The following is a 23,011-nucleotide window of genomic DNA, read 5'->3' as shown; positions in this document are numbered from 1 at the left end:
TTAGGAAATTATACAATTTTAATCTAAATTACACTCTAAAGCGGGTGTACACGACATGCTCATAAAAATAATAAAGATACAGGCAGTTGCTTAGAATAATTAATTAAATTCAATAACTCATCTAAACATCAATCTTAACCGATGATCGTGGGTTCAAACCCGGGCAAGAACCACTGAATTTTCAAGTGCTTAATTTGTGATTTGTGATTATAATTTATCTCGGTGGAATAAGCTCCGTACCTTCTCCTCAAAAAGGGAGAGGAGGCCTTAGCCCAGCAGTGGAACATTTACAGGCTGTTACTGTACTTGAATTAAAAAATAAGCAAATTAGAATTGATAAATTAAAATAAAACAATGAAATGAAATAATGGAATTTACAATTAAATTCATTCATACTTCCACATACCTTGTCCAAGGAAGGATTAAATTTGCGGTGTCAGTTACTTGGTGTTCATACTTACGATGATTATCAATGTTACTATCAAAATAATGAAAATTATTGTTGACACACTCTCATATACAATCATACCTAAAACATCCTAAAGGCAATCAATTTTCAGCAACCTTCTATGTCACGTGATGTCGGAGTGCCATTGACCTTCGTGATTTAGCTGAAGCAGTGATGTTCTGCTTGTAAGCGCTCCTGAACGGTACGGATGGCTCGACAAACAACATACATATAACATATTTATAAGGTGCACTGTTTATCATAATCGTTAGATTGTATTATATTCAATATTTATTCTTTAAACAAACATAAACATATTTTTATACATATAATACATTTATCTGGTTATAAATAAATGAAATTTACGTTTTGTATGAAACACTGCGATGGAATTTAAAATGTTATATATGTCAAAAACCAAATAAAAACTCCCGTTACCTTTAAGTGATTGGATAATTTCCATAATTATTAATTTAAAATTTCGTGCCCGACCTCTGAACTAGCGCTATCTCTCAAATATTAACCACCTATAAACATTTATTATTAGCAAATCTCTTTTTATGAGCATACTTGAGGTTAATGGCATTTTAATGTGACACCTTACACAAGTGCAGTCGTAAGCATAAGTGTTAATTGCCGCTATATAGTACACTTGCAATTAAATAAATAAACATGCATTTCCTCCCTTAAAGGAACGATTGTTCATAAAACTTAATTTAGGACTATATTTTATGTTTCAACTTTCCATTCGTAAACATAATTGTTCCTACGTGCTTCATTACGTTATTATTACAGGCATCAAATTGTCAATTATTATGAGGATTAACAGGTTCCTTCGTCTAGTGACCAGTCATAAAAATATAGTTAAGTTAGTAGATTTTTAAAGTAATAACCAAATTATTTTTTTAAATAAATCTCAGGATAAGACTGGAGCTAGCCTCGAAAAGCACGTAAAGCCTTTTCTCTGAGCCTGACTGCTCCGCGGTCATGTCCAAGCTGACTACTGAGCAATAGAGCACACCAAGGAGGATATCATTAATAATAATAATGTTTAATTAGAATGTCTCATTTAACGATACAAATGTAAGAAATAGTACATTTTAGCAATATTTTTTTTCGGCGTGTCCGTGAAGCAGAAACGTTATATAAGTGTTAAAGAATGATTTAATTTATTCATTAGCACTTTAAAAATATTAACGAAGTATTTAAAGTAAAGAATACCTGATAAGAAGTTTTTATTTAAAATGTCGACACTAAAATAAAAATAGAAATTGTTGTTTTCACAGACCGTATTTTTTTTTTGAGATATATTATGGAATTTCTTCCTTAATGTGACGAAGAAACTGCGTCGTTTTAAATAATGTTCCTGATTTTATAAATAAATATTAAAATTCACATATTTACAGCTACGGAAGAGTTCCGCACTCCGTACCCGACCTTTATTTATATTGCATTTAATATCAAACATTTAGCCTTTACAGAGAGCCTACGTTCCGTTTATTCGTGGACACTCCGAATTACAAATTAACAAACTATTCTCGTGCTACAACGGTGAGACCCAAATTTTTTTCATATATTAACATTCCTATCATGAAAACCGGTATACAGGTTCGAATCCGTCTATAAAGTGACATCCTTGACATACCAAGGTACCTTCATTCAACTCTTTTTGATGTAAGAACCTATCACTAGATTACAAACTAGAAAGCGTTACTTTATACATTAGTCGTAATACGAATATTTCAAAACTTATACAGTTAAAATCAAAATGGAGATAAGTTGTCGTTCATTCCGATCTTATCATTTCAATGAAACTTCTCGATTGACATATTCAGCGAGGTGGTGCAGTACAGACTTACATAATATACTGCGCATAAGTTTTGGTTATATTCTTAAATTTAGTTAATTGTTGGTATGTCTACTGATTCTCGTACTCGTACACGCCAGAAATATCTTCATCCATCTTCCAACAATAAACAGTACAGTACAGTAATAGGAGTGGCATGTCTCACGGGTACGACTACGAAGGCTCCGTGCCTTTGAATCCTGCGAAGTTTCACTCTGGAAGGAAGGAAGTTGACAGCGTGGTGAGAAGCTGTTTCTATAAACAAACTAATATACGTGTATAACTGTAATAATAATGCCTGTGATTGAATAAAGTTATTCCTTTTATTATACCTTCAAAGGTTTAGTATGAGTCAACTCATTTATATAAAATAAACTATTATATATACGTCGGACGCCGAAAATGTATTTAGTACATTTACGATTCAATGAAAATTTGACCGTTAAATTATTCTCGAACACATCAAAGTGTACCCTCGTTATGACAAACATCTGTCGATCGTGTGCACCTATTCCGATAACTCATCCTACACGTACGAATACGTATCTGTGACAATGGCATGCGAGCTTAAATCGCTATTCCGCGAAATGAATAGTTGACGGTGGAAACTATTGCATATATAACTACACACCAGAAGTGTGATCACAGCCGTACGAGTACCTACTCGCAAGACTTAGGTTTCATTGATCCTTGTCGCTTATTGTTATTGTGGATCTTTCATTCAATTGCTTCGATTTAGTCAATGGTACAAATTAATCATCCCACGGTTATATTTTGATAAAATAATACATTCCAGAACATTCGTAACCAATTAATATAATACTAGTCGACAGTCATATTACACATATCTCGAATTCGTAATTTTAAATTAAATATGTAATCTTTTATAATTTGACAAATTATTGACAAATACCTCGTCAGTGTAGTCTATATCTAGGCTAACAGGGCTTATACTGATATACTGAGGCTCTGGGGTTAAATCCCTGGTCGGACCATTAAAGGTAGTGGGTTTAACAGTCAAGAAAATCTTAGTAGCTGCCCGGAGTCAACCGAAATCAACTTCCAAGAAGTTGGAAGTCTCATGCTTAGGAAAGCACGTAAGGCTGTCGAATTTGATTTGTCGTATTACTGTCCGATCTGGTCATGAGAGTGTGGAAATTGAGACCTTTATGAATCTGTGCTGTATTTGCACACACATTTGTGCACTATACTATCTCTCTCTCTCAGTTTACTAGTCACAGTCGAGAAAGGCCGCCGTGAGTCGTCGCCGAAAGCGGTCAGGAGGTCATCATCATTATACTGACAATATTGTAAATATTATTTAAAACCACTTTTGACAAGTAAGCCACACAAGTTTCCAATTTTCAGTAAACTGGACTGACACGACCATTTTTTCTTCAAATTTTATTGACAATCGTACTTGACACGCCTGACGTCTGTCACAACACATTGACCATAAAGTCAGTTTCTACTAACCTAGAGACTTTCATTAATAATAAAGTATTTTATAAGGTATAATATAAAATTAATAATACATAAATATTTATTTATTCAAGCAAAATGAAAAATCCCATGTCCCGCGATGTACACGACATAGACACGACTGTCTATTGATTATCTTTTGGTAGTCCCACCACGGGCAGACAGGCGCCGGCGCCCAGCGAGAATATTCTTTACTACCACTCGTCTCACATAGGTTTTACTATTCGAGTTTATGGAATTTACAATTAATTATAGTTATAAAAATAAATGTTATAACAATTAGTTACATTTGTACGGCAATAAACTGATTTAAGATACTTGGAAGTATATTACGATATCATATTACGTGTATACTTATAATTGTTCATTTGTTACAAAAGTGTATGCGACTACTGAGTGATAACAGCTCATAATTAAACGCGAAAAATTGTCTGATTATAATTTATTCCATTGAAATAGATGAGCTGTCGCTGGGAAGTTACAAATATATAACTATATTTCCACCTTCAAATTAAAGTTGGGCCTATACCTCGTAATATAAAAAAAAACTAAGGTTAACAATTATTATGATACGATAAGTATAGAACAAAGCCATCTCTCCGTCCATATTGTCTGACGTTATTCGTACGTAGGTACTCCTCACCGCACGGCGCACGCTTTCTTTTATCATGTGTTTATTTAAATGTGTCTTTTATTATATGTCGAAATTGTAAGGTTTATAGAATTTAGTTAAAAATATAAATAGCGTTTTAACATAATATATAGTCTCATGCTATTAACTAAAATAAAATATAAGTAGTTTAATCGAGAATTCGGAAAAACAAATAAATCATACAGCTTTACAATATTAGTTTGATTAACAATGCGAATTTTTCATGTAAATATATGTCAATAGGAAAGCCACGCTAGACAATGTCCAGCTATTAGAACCGGTTTCTTTAATGTATTAAAAGTTACTCGGCTCCTGAGTCGTGTTACAACTTCATTTGTTCATGAATATGTTTATTTAATTAGCCTTACGATACTTGCGTATATGGACGAGTATTTAAAGTTGTGGTAATCGTGCTTCCTACATACTTCAATCGCTTGCACACATTTTTTAAACGTTAAAACAACTACTTAATATTCATCAAAAACGTAAAAAAACTTCATGTAATAAGCTTAACATATAATCGTATAGTATTTTGGAACATACATTTTGTGTTTCAATCGATAAGCAGAATATACAAAATCAGTTTAGTAGAGATTTCAAAAATAATGCATGTGTATGTGACACTCATGAGAGGCGTGAATGGGAACGCTTTAGTTTATTACAAAATGAGTCGCAGCTCAGTCTGGAACGACGATTGGCTGTTCTATTTCTCGAGTAACTGCTGTGTACGTATAAAAGGTATTAATTCGAGTCGGGTTCAACAGGCGCGGTGCTAGCAGGCCGGAATGACTGCAGACAAAGCCACGGCTGCGAGACGATGACGGATGCCCCCGGCTCCGCTAAGGCCTTGTTCTAACTATAGCATGCAACGACATAATGATTTCGCCGACGTACATTTTCCCACTGTGTACAAACATAATTTATAGTTTCTTATTTAAACGTCTTACGAGATGTGTTTTATTGCTCTTAGAATTTATTTAATTTTATGGCAAAAGAAAAACTGTACAAATACATTGGCGGTTTGTTATTTTTAGGCAACTAATGTTAAATAAGATTTTAATATACATACTTAAATGTTACTGCATGCATATTTTAATGTTACTTAAAAACAGATGCATTACTTCTAAAGGAAAAATAACATATAACTTTCACTGTTCACTGATCATAAAATATGTTTAAATTAGTTAAACATGCAACATAAACCAATAAGCGCAACATTCATTTCACATGCGTACGCGCATAAAAAAGTTAACGTGCAGTAAATCCCGAAAAATTTAAAAACAAAACCCCGTTAAGTTTACAATAAAATAATTTCATACAAGACACCGATTTTTTTACATTGTCTGTAATGGGACATAACTTGCTGTTTCTTATTATGGATGTTTAAATGCTGTTTTACTGTCTTTATTGTTTAGTATTATACTTATATTATATATTCTTGAGAGAGCAGTCGAAGAAAAAGCGGTATACACCATAATACGGATACATGTCGACTCGAATCCGTCGATGGCCGTGAGACCGCGGCCGGACGCGACGCCGACGCCCCTACGACTCCCAGTGGCGCCAAGCCTTTATTATCTCGTCTTAACGTACCTTTTGTTACTCATTAAGTCGTGATTACGTCCTTCATATAGTTAGAACAATAAATTTAGATTGTTAAAATACACTTTCACAGGAAGAGCATTATATTTTACTAACAAAAGATAAGCAGAGTCTAAGGTAAACACGCTCCGTCAGTCATCGCGAAGATAAAACGTTAAAATACCTTGTATCAATATTGTATTTTTATAACAATCCTTAAAATATAATTGGTGTCACGTTGCATAAAAAACGTATGAAATTATCCATAGTGTAAAGTGAGATGTCAGTTAAATAATGTTTTTATTGATATTGTCTCTGAGTGTAGTACAGGCATTATTGCGTGCACCACGTTGTAGTCGAAAACGAAGCTTATGGTTTCAGTTACAAAATGACCATTGATGGAACTTTCAGACTAATGTGTATTTCAAAACTAAAATAGCATTACTTATTTAGATGGGCGTCTGTACGTATTTATGTATGTATGTATGTATGTATGTATGTATGGAGAAGGATGACTTCAATTGGAAAGATTCGTGAGATATAAATTAACGCTATTTGAGTTTCAAATTGAATATAATTACACTAAACTTGCTGTCCCTCCCGACTTTGCGCTGGTAAAATAAAGATTGTATACTATATGTGCTATTTTTTAAATCGGTTAGCGAATATCTCAATTGCTAACCGATTTATTCGCCCGCACCGCGCTCATGCACCGTACGTACTGCCTTTTTGTTTAAATGTCTCGTAATAATTCTAAAACCACGACCATAACAAACACCTTTACATAGGAAGCTAAAACGCTTAAAATGAATACATCATTTATTTTAAACTATACCTGTCGTTAATTTTTTATATATAATATTTGTTGTCGCAGATTTTTTTGTAGATATTTTGGAGACCTACTAATCTCTTGTATGTCTCTTGTATGTACAGTCCTTGTGCATATGTTATAGTTTTAGCCTGTTACGTTTTTGTTGAGTTATTCTACTGGTGGTAGAGCTCTGTGCAAGCTCATCTGTGTACCACCCACTCATCAGATAGTCTACCGCAAAACAGCAGTACTTCGTATTGTTGTGTTCCAGTTTGATGGGTGAGTGAGTCAGTGTAATTACAGGCACAAAGGACGTACCATCTTAGTTCCCAAGGTTGGGGACGCATTGGTGGTGTAATCGATGATTAACATTTCTTACAATGCCAATGTCTATGGGCGTTGGTGACCACTTACCATCAGGTGGCCCATATGCTCGTCTGCCTTCCTATTCTATAAAATAAAATGTCCGTCCTGAAATTAAAAACTAAAACAATATGAAAGTGCCATATCAACCGGATGTGTCGTTTTATGTGAATCGAGAAACTTGAAACAAACAAACTTAGCTCTTTATAATATCGCTGCGATAATAACACAATACTTGTTATTTTATTTGACATTGAATGAAAATAAGATTTAAGAAATAAAGTTTTAATGGCTATATATAGATGACCCTCCTACAACGATGGCCTCACTGAACACTCTACTCTAAATCTCCCTTATCTTGTGTTTAACGAAGACGGGTGGGAAGAGTTTGATTCTAGGACGAACGTCATTATTAGTCTAGACTCGAATCGGGTCAGCGCTGAGATTAAATGTTGTGCATACACGGATATCTCCGGCGCTGATACCGAGATACTACGCGATAGCGGCACCTCGGAGAGTTGTAAACATTAAGATATATCACACGAAATGAGACGTTATTATGCAGCATTATTAAAATCTGACGCTCGTGAAATAAATTTTATTTTTAAATTTATGTTACTAAGAAATGACTTCGTAAATAAAATTTAAATATTAAATAGATATTAAATTTAAGCTGTACGGAAACTGGTTACCTCGGAATGGACAATGCGGAGGGATGAATGTCACAAATGAGCGGGCGATGAATATAAAATGTAGACCGAAGGCAACACCGAGTACTGTGGGTGGGATGGCATGTTCGAGGAGTAACCGAGGACATAACTCCGGGCGAGATTATTGAAACAAAAATATAGACATCTCACCAACCCTTAATAAATGGCACGAGGACAAGCGAATGATTAAAAACGACTAAGTTACTTATTTTGTATATTATAATGAATTCAATTAAAAACCAGCTATTACGTCAGTAAAGTAAGAGAAAAACTCGTCGGTCTGGGGTTTTTTGTTAACGCTGGTAAAATCATAATTGGTATAGCTATCAAGAAAGGTCCGCATCAGTGGGTATGTACTGTAGTGTAACATAGGTAATTAGAGAAACCACTTTTATAAGAAAAAGTATATATTTGGAAACATTGATTTAAATTTTGATTAGTTAGAGATATTTAAATTTTTTCAAAACAAATGAAACCATTATTTCAAGTTTTCTATGCAAATAAATGTTCGATTAAACTTTGTTTTGCTGGGTCACTTTCAAAGATATTAAAAATATTTTAAAGAACGCACAAAAAAGACATTAAGGCGTAATAGTACTCAGGCTGACTGGAAATAAGCGGAGAGGTCTTCAGCGAGAATTCTGATTGTATTGTAGCATTTGTTTATATCTCCGCATTTTGTTCATTTCTTGTCATAAATGCGCAGTAGCCTCTTTCCTAGTACACATGAAACTTAACCGAAAATCTGCTGCTGACATTGCACACTCATAATTTGTTCTTTAATTCTTGTTGTGCTCCGCTGTGAAAGAAACGTCGTGATGTAACTTGAATTTGTTGGAAGAAATCTATACACACTTATATTGTCCTTCAATTCCTTATTTCGAATTAATATTAAAGTGTAATTAAACCGCGATTGGTACTAGATACTGAATCAACAGAATCCCACTTATTTAAACCAAATAAGTGGGATTCTAACAAATAAGTGGGCAAATAAGTTGGAAATAAGTGGTTTTGTAGTTATACAAGTGACAGCTTCCATTTATATAAATATTTTGTTATATAATTCTTATAATCCTTGCGAGATACGGTAGGGTGTTGAAGATATCTCATTCTTATCGTAACAGCCTGGGCATGTCCCACTGCTGGGTTAAAGGCCTCTTCTCCCTTTTTGAGGAGAAAGTTTATTCTACTTATTCCACCACGCTGCTCCAATACGGGTTGGTGGAATACACATGTGGCAGAATTTCAGTGAAATTAGACACATACAGGTTTCCTCACGATGTTTTCCTTCACCGTATAGCACGAGATGAATTATAATCACAAATTAAGAACATAAAAATTCGATGGTGCTTGCCCGGTATTGAATCCACGATCATCGGCTAAGATTCACGCGTTTTTAACACTGGGCCATCTCATTCTTACAGAAGGTCTTATCGGAATAGGATTTACACAAGTGCGTTTACTAATAAATACATATACACATGTACATACATACGAGTATGTAAACAGAAATCGATGTATTTATCGAACGTGTCCGCTGTCGGTAAGTGGCAACAGCGTATGAACAGAGCAATACTTGCACAGATGACAACACGGACACCACGGCGAGCACGCAGCTGGCCCTCAAGCATTCATTATCGGAATAATTACTAGTGTGAATTCTGAATAAAAAAAAAGCAATAGAATTTTGTAAACGTTTATACGATTATCACTTCTATTTTATTAGTTGAATATTAATTCAAGGTCATTAATTCCAGTTTAAAAAAACCATAAGAAAACCGTTTGAAATATTTATTTCAGCAATCGACCTGAACACATGCGTGAGACTCGTCCCGCCGTCACTATCATTGTCCTAATTGTTGCGCTTAGAGATTTAGATACGAAGCTACTGAGTCAAGTTACTGAAAATTAACAATCATTATTCGAATGAAATTACTTACAGTCGATATCTTATTGGGACACGGTCCTGTGCTGGCTCCTCTTGGAGGGTAGCGCCTTATCATCAGGTATTCAATCGCAGAAGGAATACTTTGCATACGTTATATTGCTTTGTTTCGGTTGAAAAAGAGAGTGAGCCAATTTTCTCTTAATGCGTTGGCTATTTACAATCTTCATAAAACTCCAGTCTGAATAAGTAAAAAGTAACAAAAAAACATAAAATAAAACTTTAAAAAGTAATAAATAATATAAATATTATAAATGTATTGACAATCAAAAAATAATGTTAAGATTTATATAAAAATTTCGACCGAATACATTATATTAGAATTTATAATACAAGTTATATAATTATTTAAATTTGTCGCGTCGCGGGACCGCGCAATACCAAACTACATACCTACTTACAAATATCTTTGTACCTACTCGGATTACTGTACCTAATGTACTTAATGTTAATTTTTGGTAGGTAGGCCTACCCACCATAATTAATTTTATTAATTGAGTATTTATTTTAAAGTAAATTAATATGAAGCGGTCCCCGACACGACAAAATTTTAATTTTAATACCGTAACCGTAACCGTAACAGCCTGTGAATGTCACACTGCTGGGCTAAAGGCCTCCTCTCCTCTTTTTGAGGAGAAGGTTTGGAGCTTATTCCACCACGCTGCTCCAATGCGGGTTGGTGGAATACACATGTGGCAGAATTTCAGTGAAATTAGACACATGCAGGTTTCCTCACGATGTTTTCCTTCACCGTAAAGCACGAGATGAATTATAATCACAAATTAAGCACATGAAAATTCAGTGGTGCTTGCCCGGGTTTGAACCCACGATCATCGGTTAAGATTCACATGTTCTTACCACTGGGCCATCTCGGCTCTAATTTTAATAATTACATCTAATTATCTTGTATTTTAAATTTTAAGTTCATATATTCGATCGAGATTTTTATAAAACTAGTAACTTAGATTTAGGTAGGAGGTATTGTCTTGTTTCAAAATGAAATATAGGTACAATCGTGTTTTACCATCGTATTGTTAGGTATTTGTTACGGAAAGTCTGTGGGCACCGAGTTTCGTAACTGTTAGTGGTAATGTAAAGAATACAATGTTATTGTGACTTATTTTACGGTATCGAAGACCTATAGCACAGTTAATTTATTTATTGGAAATACAACCGCTCAATTAACTTTTTTACTTTTATTTCAATATACAAATAAAATTCTTTTAATTGGTACCGCACTCGGGTATGTTTGCTGAATTCAGTAAAAATAAAAATAAATCTTTCCTTCCCTTCCTTTCCCCATAACTAACCTCCCCCCCCTTCAGACAGCCTATTTTTTAATACACAAATCAAATCCTTTCATTTGATACCCTACTCAGATATATTCGCTTACTATCCTTTATTCATCCCCTCTTCTCCCCCCCCCATAACTTTTTAACGATTTCATGTAGATAGACAAACAGAGATCGTTTTGCGTCGGAGGTTAAAAATAATGTCAGTACAGCACTACAAAACTATCGATCTATATTGAATCGATTTGGTTAATAATAATAACTGTAGAATCCAACTTGAATCGAAACTCTGACAGGCTGAATAGCACACAAACGTAAAGCTTGGCAATAAGATTAAGTATAAGAGAAAAAAGTATAGGATGTAAATGAAGATCGCTATATTTTAAATATTTGTTGAGAAATACTTATTTTTAGTCAGTGTTAGTACTAACTAAACACAGTAGCAGTTACAAATGTAATACTACTGGTTATATACCTACTAACCCACATAGATATGTAAGGCCGAACTATTGCACCAGTAATGCAGCAAGTCCCAACGTTGAACAATACGTCTTGGCCACTCGTAAAGTAAATTACAAAGTCTCGACGAACTCCGAATTTAATGGTCAGCCGAGGCGCCGTGCGTGTGTCTTCCTTTCCTAAAAAAACAAACAAAAACAAGATGATATTACCAAGGAGCCACGTTGCCGGGCGCCGGCCTTATCGGTGGCACGTGTGCTCTAACATCCCACCCTTAACCCTTTCATGACTTGTATTCCTAGTGTACATTTACAACTCCACACTCGCCTGCTACAGATAGCGTCTACATAACGATGGCGTAAATATGGCCATTATTTCACCTTGTCTTCTTTAATGATTGCCGATAGTGGTAATGATACGCCCTGCTATTCTTTATTAAAGGTTACGTAAATTCCCATAACGCGACTTTTAAAAAATACGCATCGTAATAAGAAAAATCTTTGACCTTTGTCCATAAATTACGTGTTTTGTAAACGTTTGTTTATGGTAAAACATGCATGCCTGTCAATCACAAACCCATTTTGGTGATCGACAATCGAAATCTTTACCTTCTTAAGATATAAAAGAGCTCCCGAATTGTTTAACGTTGCAGTCGTGCGAGTTCTTTATAGAGTCTTTGTCTTTATATCTGTTCGGTTGCGTAAAACATATAGCATTTTATATTAGTTTATATTTATTGTTTTCTCGTTCATTCGAAGTAAGTGAAAAGGTCTCGTCCGCTTTGAGCGCAACGACATAATTATATATGTGTACATAAGCGGGTGAAGTGTGAGATAAAATTATCTACCTAATAACGAAGATTATGTAACACATGGTACCGCTTTAGAGATAGCACCTTGACTCAACGGGCGGGTGAGCGCCGCGCTTGTATCTCGTCACACGTATTATTTGGTCGCTCTGCGGTCGGAGCTCGGTCATCTCCGTTCTGACAAATTGAACATTATATATTGTAAAAAACTAGATATAATTTTAATATCGCTAGTAAATTAATACACCGAACTTATAGTTACAAAGTGAGACTGTGCTGAATGTTTTGTGTTATATTTCATTAAATATACATTCGGGTTAACGGCAATCTGTGTAGGTAAATTGATATCAATTGATTATTATTCACTCGCATATTTTCATTTATTCCACTGCTTAACCTCGTATACAGATAAAACCACATACTTTTGAACTTGTAATAATTTTAAACAAGTGTTGTTTAAAAAACATTTCTTAAGATATAATTATTTACTTTCCTTGCAGGTCCACTATAATGAGATTACACCTATACCGGGGACTAACAATATCGATATCGAACTATAAACACAAATTATCAAGCTCGTGCTTATAAGACGCCTGCGGCTCGACTATTGCGAGGACGTGAAGCGGATAGCATGTCAACTCCGTAGCCAGCGTCGAAAAATAGAGGCAGCATTGGTACAAAACATGCGTGCTAGTGACTGCCGACCTCTTACAAAAATGGATGTGCGGTGTTCGATATTTCAACTTGTACTATTTCAAATGGTGATGTTGCCGTGCAACGCGAAACATCTCCTGATGAATATGCCCCGAGTGGAGCTCGTGGGCGAAGTGGAGCACAGCATCCAGGACTCTTTACGATCCGGTAAGTGATTTATTTCATTTCATTATTCTTAAAATTACAAATATCAAATTATAACTAGTTGCTATGTGTTTTATATAATTTGAGTATGTACCTTAATGCCTAAAATGGATAAAAAATACCATTATAATTTTAATAATTACAAAAATATTTGAAAGCAATTCGATATGCATCTTCAGACTTTTAATGTGACATCCAAACAAGATAAAAATAATAATACACAAATTCCAAATAACCGTAAGCAATTAAAATTGACGGATGGAAAGATAATGTGAATGTTGAATTTATAAACTCGTAAACCTAATCTCGTGAGTTCGACTCGCGACTCGCGAGTTTGAAAGGCTGATAATTGGATTCGAGTCCCAAGGGACGGCCCGAGATTACCTGTGAGGGATTATCTCCTCCGTGTCTGTGGGTTTAGAATTAGTACTTCGTCGTGCTTGCTCTTATTCTTATTGTAAATATAACAGGAGATTCGAATCATTTTAAATGCTAAATATAAAATTGTTAATTTAGACAGATGGCCTCGTGTGTCACTTGTTCGTTTTTTAAATGTTGCTTGTATACATTTTAAGTGATCTTTCCGGAGTAAAAGTATCCTTGAGAGGTTCTACCGTCTCATATTCTTACGCAGATGGGGACTCACACGTAGTAATAGTATGAAGGTCGTTGAATCTGAGAGAGCGTGCAAATCTTAAAGGATTTGTATCTCACGTTACAATAGTATCGCATTACAAAATCTGCTGAATTGTCGGATTTACATCTAGTTAAAATACCTTCTTTTTGTATCAAATTATAACGAAGAAGGTAATTATTACATCGGAACACATACAACCATCTATCTATAAATTAACTCGATCGTCTGCATTCAATATAACGAGCACAAATTCTCACCGATGTTTCAGAAATGAAGTAATTACTTAAACGCAACGCAGCAACATAGTTTATTCTTGATCTCAATAACATGTCGAAAATAGACCATGGATAGCACAGGCCAGGGCAAACAGAAAGCACGCACAAATGAGGCATGAGCGTAATGAAACCACACCATAAAACAGCAATCGTTGGCATGCTTTACAAAACAATCCTATTATGTAAACCTGTACTATTTAGGCTGGTCGTTGAACTTGTCAAACATTTCTGCAATTTAATTATCAAATTAATTTCTACAATTACCTATGCATAAATTGATATAATTATGTATTGTGTAATAGAAAATAAATCCAATTTTCGCTATGTCATGACACCTTTCAAGGTTATATAAATACGATTACAATTATTTATAATTTTTTTATCATAAATGTGTGTGATAGCCAAAATTTATCACTGAAAAGTGTAAAGTATAACGATCTGTTCTTATCGACTTGTATCAATATTTGCAGAGTCAATCTTATCTTCTATGGAGAAGAGTTGCGAATCTTGGTCAGTGACGAGTGCCGTGACGTAGGCTGTCACTTGTGTTAAGATAAAAGATAATATCTGTTTAGATCATAATACATAATGTCAAGGTACGATTCTGAAATTACTATTATTTGTTCTGTAAAAATTAACAGGAGTGATTTCGCAATGCTGTATTTAAATCGTTAGTTATCTAACAACCCGATGGTATTTTTAAACAAATGATATTCTTCAGATATAGAGAATTGATACGCTGTATACTTGTGTTCTCTGCGTGAAAGCCTTAACATCATTAGCTGTTGTCGCAGCGCGCGTAGTGCCGGTGTTTACTTACTCTGATTAACTACTATTAAGAATGATGTAACTTGTTTTATCATATTATACAAAATTAATCTTCGCGAGTTAGCAACGGGTTTTTTGTAATTTAAATATATATAATGAAAGTTATATTTACGTTATGTAGTACGCAAGCAAGATACTCTTCAACAGTAATAATAATTCCTAAGTCTTGTGTAGGTGACCGTACCTGTTCCACATTCGTTGAAGTTTATGATTACTATTCGCTCCTCAGGGGTATCGTGAACTTATATTGGCTATAACGTTCTATAAACAAACGGTCTATTTAACACAAAAAGAATGATTTCAATCGGACTAGTAGTTCCCGAGATTAGTTCGAGCAACTGCATAAACTTTCCAGCCTTGTAAATAATATTAAAATATAAATACATATTACATGTACTGCCTGCATCATTACAAACTACATAACACTTACAATATTTCAAATTATTATAATTTGACTTTCAATTATGGACAACATTCAACTGAAATTTGAGAGACAAACTAAAGGTTGATACTTTTAATGTCACGCAATAAAATGAATTGTCTCCGTGTGATACGGTTTATTTGTAAACAATGTAAATGACGGCGTATTGTGCCAAATCTTTGTTTAGAGAAAAGTGAAGCAACGTTTGTTGTCTATGTTTTCTTTATAAATGTCCACCCACGCACAGCGAGGTCGGTGCTCTGGCGACGCGAGAGCCAAGCATGTAGTCCGGTAGGGGGCGGCACCGGGCTAATAGACAATAATTGCTGCCAAGCCCCTAGTCGAGGAATACGCTTGTAAGCATTTGTCTAGCCGACCGAGGCACCCACGCAGCCATCACAAAAACTATATCAAGTCGTGTAATCGACACTCATTATAATAAGCTTCGATATTAAATATTCCTTGTCGAAACTTTATAATCTATTTCTGATGTTATTTTTATTTCGTCTTCAATCATTTAGCTGTTATCATAACACATTATCTAAGCGAGCTTTACATTAAGGGTTCGTACTTGTATGAAGTAAATAATGTGAAATGTGTAAGTGATAACCTTTTGTGTTTTTTGTTATTTTTATCCTGTATCATCTGAAACAATGAGTCGGGCCAAAAAATTGAAGATATACTAACATAAAAAAGACAATTTAATCGTAATTGATACCGCGCTCTTGGCAACATGGGGTAAAATTAAAAAGTTAAATCAACCTGTAATATCGGTTTGAAATTCAAAAATAAAACAGTGTATTTAAAAATAATAGAGATGTCCTTCCTTATAAGGAGTGGGAAAAATGTGAGGTTGCAAGTGAAACCTGTGTGGCCTTACTAGTAACCGAGTGTCGAATGACTAGCGCTACGCGGTGCTGACTGCTGACGGCAGCTGACCACGCGAACCTACTTCTTAGGAAATTGCTCATTTGATCACCGACAGACTTTTGAATGTTTGATAAATGCATTAAACATAAAATACAACCAACGCGTGTACAGTCTGGCGCCTGAGATTATATTTCTATTTCGTTTATCGTAGTGATGTGAGTATTTTACGTCACGGCAGTAGAGAATTGTTTCATTGTTTAATACCCTCACCGAGTGGCGCAAGACTGTCACTGATTATTTAATATAATTACACCACGAGAAGGCGATAAATACGTAAACATTACTTAATTAACTATGATTATAGTTTCGGGCAGACCGGTGTTATGTTGCGGTTTGCCGGTGTATTTATATAACCCTAATTTATCATTTGATGCTTAATATTGTTTTAAATTCAATATTAAATCATAATCAGTAACAGCCTGTTAATGTTCCACTGCTGGGCTAAGGCCTCCTCTCCCTTTTTGGGGAGAAGGTTTGGAGCTTATTCCACCACGCTGCTCCAATGCGAGTTGGTAGAATACACATGTAGCAGAATTTCAATGAAATTAGACACATGCAGGTTTCCTCACGATGTTTTCCTTCACCGTCAAGCACAAGATGAATTATAAACACAAATTAAGCACATGAAAATTCAGTGGTGCTTGCCCGGGTTTGAACCCACAATCATCAGATAAGATTCACGCGTTCTAACCACTAGGCCATCTGGGCTTTTTAAATCATAATAGATAATATAATTTATTCAAATAGGCTACTCGTGGGTCGTCACGATTCAGAATGAAGATAACGAGAAGAACCGGCTTTAACTAAGTAGTTATTATTTTTCGCTAATTAAAATACGTTTTAACTAAATTTATATATACTGCATAAGCTTCACGCTTTTATAATTTATATCATGTGGTATATAATATGCTCGTTATGTTAATGATTTGTTAACGCAAGCGCCACACATACATATATGTAAGAGTCTGAGGGATTTCTTTACGTTTATCTTGCCTCAGAAAGATAACCAAAGTAAAGAAACCGCCCGCTTATTCCACGATGCCACTACAAAGCAGGTTGGTGGGTGAACATGTGAAACACGTGGGTTACACGAGGTGAAACAACTGCACATTCTATTGTAAAAAACAATGATGTTTATATCTCAGGGCGCGACATAGACCTGGAGTATGCTCTTCATTTTCTAAGTTGACATTTATTGTTTCATCAATCCCTATTTATCATAATGAATAAAAATAACGTTATAAAATGATTATTTTACGTTTTATCGACATCTTTATATGAAACAACATACGAAAATTTTCGAAAAAGATGGATGGATGAGGTAAATCTAATATAATTCGAAAGGTTTTATGCCATAGATGTGCATTAAAATAAGGGCAGATTATTGTGACCATGAGCGCCATTACTCGTAGATATAAAAAGCTATATATTATCGATTGCTTTTAGTAAAAAAATAAAGATACTTGAGTTTTAATTAGGTATACAATATCATAACATAAATTCATTGTATTATACATATTTATAAATAATGAAAATCACCTACTTATAGCTCAGTCTCCGTGTGCTCGAGATCAAACAAGACTGTTACATTGTTTATCTTACTGAAGTGTAATTTTTCCCTAAACACCTGTGTGCGTTTATATTTCAATAAAATATCATCATCAGACTTGTAAACATATTTTTCTCAAATATATTTTTTATTATTATTATTTAAAGGCATACGGTGATACAAATGGTAAATGTTATAATAATAGACCGAACTGTTCATTAAAATGTTCTTTTGCCGTTTTCGTAGTTTGTTCCTACATTCATGGACAAATGAAAGTTAAGTAAATCGTGGTCGTGGTGGTTCCTGCACATTTCGCGGGCAATGCAAATATGGCAGATGGATTAAGCGCTGTGTGTACGGTTGAAGCCGCGTCGTACAAACTACAGCGTCGTATTACCGACGTGGTGTGACGGCTTGCATCATCAGCGACAAACACGCGCCAAATGTAAACGCAAGAGGTTATTTGTGCGGTCATTGCTGCTATATTTTGATAGTTTCCGTTTTTCTAGGAAAGCGAAGTCATCTAAAAATATGCAAGCGACGGAATAACGACGCAATAAAGTTTTTGAAAAAACACGTAATAATCTAAATAACATGGCGTAGTACTACATCGGGGTTTTGTTATTTACGTTTTTTATCTTAATTGCGGTTTACGGTGGACATTAATAATGGTCGCTTTCTAAAAATAATAACTTTACATACTTATATATAAATTCACGCAATAATTACTAATTTATAATGTAAAACAATAAATATTATGCTAATTTATAGTTATAGGACGGACACAGACTAAAATGTGAACGTACTGTGAAGTTTTTTTTTTTTATATATATATAACGTGACCGAAGAGAAAATATACTTTTTTTGGTTCATTGTTACCAAAATAAATTACATAATTTTTAAGCGTTGTCAACAGACATTCATCATACAGATTACGTTTAAGTTGTTTAATCAGCACTTCCGGAGATATACGACGACGAAAAGATGTATTAGGGTAGTACGAGTGGATAGTGTTATGGATGTTCGATTATTTAAAAAGTATCACACGCGCTCAATCTCAGTCGTGCCCGAGAGAAGTCAGTGCTTGTATTTTCAAATCTATATAAGTTGTTTCTTTCGGCAGGTATCTACTCGCACCAACACTTGGACACATCGCAAGTGCAATTTGTAACGCCAGTGAAGGTGACACGGGACGGCGAGTTGGTCTCGCACGAACTCGAACATGCGCATGCACATGGCCACGCGCGCGCACGGCGCGACTTGCACGCGACGGAGCATGACTTGCCTCATGTGGTACACTACAACCTCACAGTGGACGGACGAGATCTCAGGCTAGACTTGAAGTAAGTTGTATAAGTCTTTTTTTGATTTGCACCCGTTTGTATAATTGTGCATAATATTATATAAAAAATATAGTAATAAAATGAGTCGATATGCTTTTCCCAAGCTATTTTTGAGTTATGACATTCAAACCAATACGAAAACTTAAATTATAATTTTAGCTTAATAAAAATGTTGGACAAAAAACTGCAGAATGTCAATCAGAATATGAGTACCCGCTGATAAAAAAAATGCTCTAGGACACTTCGTAACACATTGACGTAGATCAACACAGCTCGTATCTGTTACCCAGATAAGCGTCAATTTCGCATATTTTGCATTAAAATTGTAGAGAGCAGTGACCGTAACGATATCGTAGTGACGCGTGTACTCGCGCACTGCACACGTACGTACGAGAGTATCAAAAGCGAAATGTATGTTGAAGTGTTACCAAACAGTATATTATTGATAATAACTGAAACCGTGTTATATTACATGTGACAATATGACGGATTATATTCAATCAAGTAATATTATACGAGAGCACCGTCCTCGTGGCATTCGAAATATTTTATAATAGTAACAGAAGGTATGTCAATACCTTTCCGACACTTCTCTGAAATCAAGATCTTTTCTACAAAAATAGCGATCGACGTCAATCTCAATATTCCGACTTTGCCCATTGGCATCGATTAGACGACGACCTGAACGCTTAAGTTTATCTCATCATCAATAAACAAACAATCTAATTATCAATAATATTACGAATAATATGTTCGTAAAACCGAATATTAAAGAAAAATCATGTTCGCAACCGAAACCAAGTAAACGCTCCGACTAACGACCGGCAAATTTTAATTCAAACTAATGTCCCCTTCATTAAACACATTGTCTTTTTAGCTTAAATTATTGAACACAAATAATATTCGTTTTTTGTTTGCGATGATTTTGTTCTAAGAGGTGCTTTTCTTGTTACTTGTCTCTTAATGGAACTTGCCACTATAAAATTAGTTTAAAGAATCACACACACTATGAAAGCACAATTTGATCGCATCGGCTTTACACACTCGTGCATACACTGCACGCGTCACGCACAGTTACACCCTCTTCTCTGAAATTAAAGTGTAGGTAATTAAAGAGTTCTTAAAATATAATAAGAAGCCAGTTTCAAAGATCTAACATCATCGTGATGTCAAAAAATTACAAATTATTTTTGGAATACAAAAATATTTCAATTTTAATGATATATTTAAAAAAAATAGTTTTACGACAATCATATCGATAATCGTAACCATAGTGATGGTGTGTGTTGCATTTACCATAATTACCCGATTTACAATATGAATGTACGAGTGCGGTCGGGCCACCGACGAGGAACACGAGCGTTTTAACACAGCCACCGTTCCCGACTGCGGACTGCGGAGTTGCGAACGCGGACTAAGCCACGGGACACTCCCTCGGAGACAAATGAGAGCTCGATTGTCGACGCGATTTGCTTCGCATCTATTACAGTTCGACCTTCTTGTGTATTTGAACTCGTCTCCGCTATCACTGCGAGATAGATATTCCTCATATTTATTTAATACGTCAATGACTTAATAACCTTGTCATGGAACACGTTTATTTCGTAATAAATCTGATATTAATAAAATATATTAAATTTTGACTACACATCGCCTTTACATACAAGCATAGTATAATTTAACAAAAAAATTAGTTAATCATCGTTATATTTTTCCATTATGTAACGCCCACTGATGTTTAAAATAAATTCATCATGCGAACAACTAAATTGATATCATAAATCAAGATTAATGATATCGCAAAACGTGAGATGCTCTATAGAGAGCTCGTCTAAGAGACTCGACGGGCTGAATTGAAAGTGAAGTTACTTGAACTTAAATATTACATTCATGTACGAATTCAATTTGACAACAGACATAAAGAGATTAATCCGTTTTACTTTTTATAAAAGTATAGACACGAGATAGTTTACGGATATTATATAGTTATATAGTTTTTATTTTGTTTTTTATAAGTATGAATATTCCCTTTATTTAAGGTACTAGCGGTGCCCGCGGTTTCACCCGCGTATAACTTAAAAAAATCATTAAGAGCAGACTTATAATATTTCAGTATATATACAATTTTTAGTTTTATTTTCGTGGGATATAAGTATTTATTCGTTTTTTGCCGCACCTAGATAGGGCAACATGCAATTGAAATCATACATGAGAGACACATCATTCTCTTAAATCTATTCCAACATCCTTGAATGTCTTTCCCTGTGCTTTATTTATTTTGACTGCAAACGACACTCTCACAGGCAATTGTGTCCTTTTAAAACTAAAACGTAAATTTGTTATTTTTTAATAAGTACTTATTATAAACTAACCGACTAACTGGTTCGTTTTTCGCCTAGAGAATCGAAATTGCGATTCAAAGGGGAAATGCTGCTAGCATTCTTGCCACCATTCCACTCGGTCACGATTTGTACTATTTTAAACTATTTTTTAATTTTTATTTGTATTTATTTAAGGTTTTACTTCACTTGTCAAACTAATCGACTAAATTAGGTGATAGTTTTAGTCATACATCCTCCGTGTACAGACAGCGGTCAGTTGCTGGTTTATTATATGTATAGATGTAGAATAGATAAAGTAAAAAAATTGTAAACATTTTTTCCCGTAAGGAATGAATTATTATTGATCTTCGTCCTTGCGACTGCCGGATGCAAACTGACAAATACTTGCCAATTTGTTTCAATAAGTGAACCGTGAACAACTTCCCGAAGTCTACCTCATACCAGAACTAACCGCTAATGAGACGAACAAAATACTCAAATTAACACTTGAACGACAGTTCGACATTAATTATAAAGTGGTAATACGTATAGAAATCTTGTGAATATTACACACGTATTATTTATATATACATAAGTACTTATTATCAATAATTATATATATAATTATTATACATACGATTCTATATAAATTTAACATTCTGCTTCAAGATTCATTAAACTAATTTAATAAACTTGGTTTTTTTTTAATATTAAATCAACTTACTAACCAAAATATAATAAATTTATTTATATCAGACGCCGTGCTAAAGATATCGAAAGAACCCATCTTTCGATTTTCGATTAATTTATCAAAACTAAGCTAAGTTAGTAACAGATTAATATTAAAAAAAAAGGAACAAAAATATTATTTATTTTAGGAGCAGAATCCTAAACCGAAATATTACAAAATGTAAATCGGTACATTGCAATCTTGTCCATTTTATTTTTAAGTTAGAATGTGTAGAACTAATAAAGCAATTAAACAGAATAATATAAAACATTTTAGAAAAGAGATTCTGCATGCTCTGACCTCGAGACGACCATTCCGCTGAACACTGAACAGGCGATTTCCAAGGAATAAACATAAATCTTAATAAATCCGTCTGTCCATCTGTCGCCTGCTCGAGAGACAGCCGACACGAACATACGTAACGTTATGTGTTCATATCATCACTTAGACTAACGATAAGTCAAAACCAAGTTAAACTCAGAATCTTTATTCCGTATAGACGCGATTGAACTAACAAATATAATTATAGTGCTAGTTGTTGTCACAACTTCATTAAATCTTTATAATGAAGTTGAGTATAGTAATGTAATACGTAAATACAAACAAACACACACGCGCGCACGCGCGAATATAACATGGTTCACTTGAATCCGTCCCTATAAAATACTTGTATAGGCGTTTTAAGTGGTTAGGTATTTATTATTATGAAATGTCATGTTGTA

General features: G+C 34.5%; 1 protein-coding gene and 1 long non-coding RNA gene across 4 annotated transcripts in view; one reads left to right on the top strand and one right to left on the bottom strand.

Moving 5' to 3' along the window:
- Positions 1-23,011, top strand: part of LOC126773123 (A disintegrin and metalloproteinase with thrombospondin motifs 7) — a 67,150-nt gene that overhangs the window by 13,382 nt on the left and 30,757 nt on the right. The window contains exons 1-3 of one of the 2 annotated variants that reach the window (XM_050493745.1): positions 12,716-12,733; positions 12,898-13,258; positions 19,019-19,238. In XM_050493745.1, coding sequence (XP_050349702.1) covers positions 13,081-13,258; positions 19,019-19,238 — 398 coding nt within the window. In that variant the 5' untranslated portion in view covers positions 12,716-12,733; positions 12,898-13,080. Of the gene's footprint in view, positions 1-12,715; positions 12,734-12,897; positions 13,259-19,018; positions 19,239-23,011 lie in introns of those variants that run through there. The other variant, XM_050493744.1, reaches the window with a different exon arrangement.
- Positions 8,316-20,741, bottom strand: LOC126773138 (uncharacterized). Of its 2 annotated transcripts, none has more exons than XR_007669719.1 (4): positions 20,535-20,741; positions 11,614-11,768; positions 9,834-10,019; positions 8,316-8,692 (listed from the first exon to the last, which is right to left on the bottom strand). It is a non-coding gene; the product is annotated as an uncharacterized LOC126773138 (long non-coding RNA). The 2 variants fall into 2 exon arrangements; XR_007669720.1 differs by having other exon boundaries at positions 20,544-20,741.

This window comes from Nymphalis io, chromosome 14, assembly GCF_905147045.1.
Source record: "Nymphalis io chromosome 14, ilAglIoxx1.1, whole genome shotgun sequence".
Taxonomy (NCBI): domain Eukaryota; kingdom Metazoa; phylum Arthropoda; class Insecta; order Lepidoptera; family Nymphalidae; genus Nymphalis; species Nymphalis io.
The sequence above is the reverse complement of the archived record's forward strand: the minus strand, read 5'-3'. Positions and strand labels throughout refer to the sequence as shown.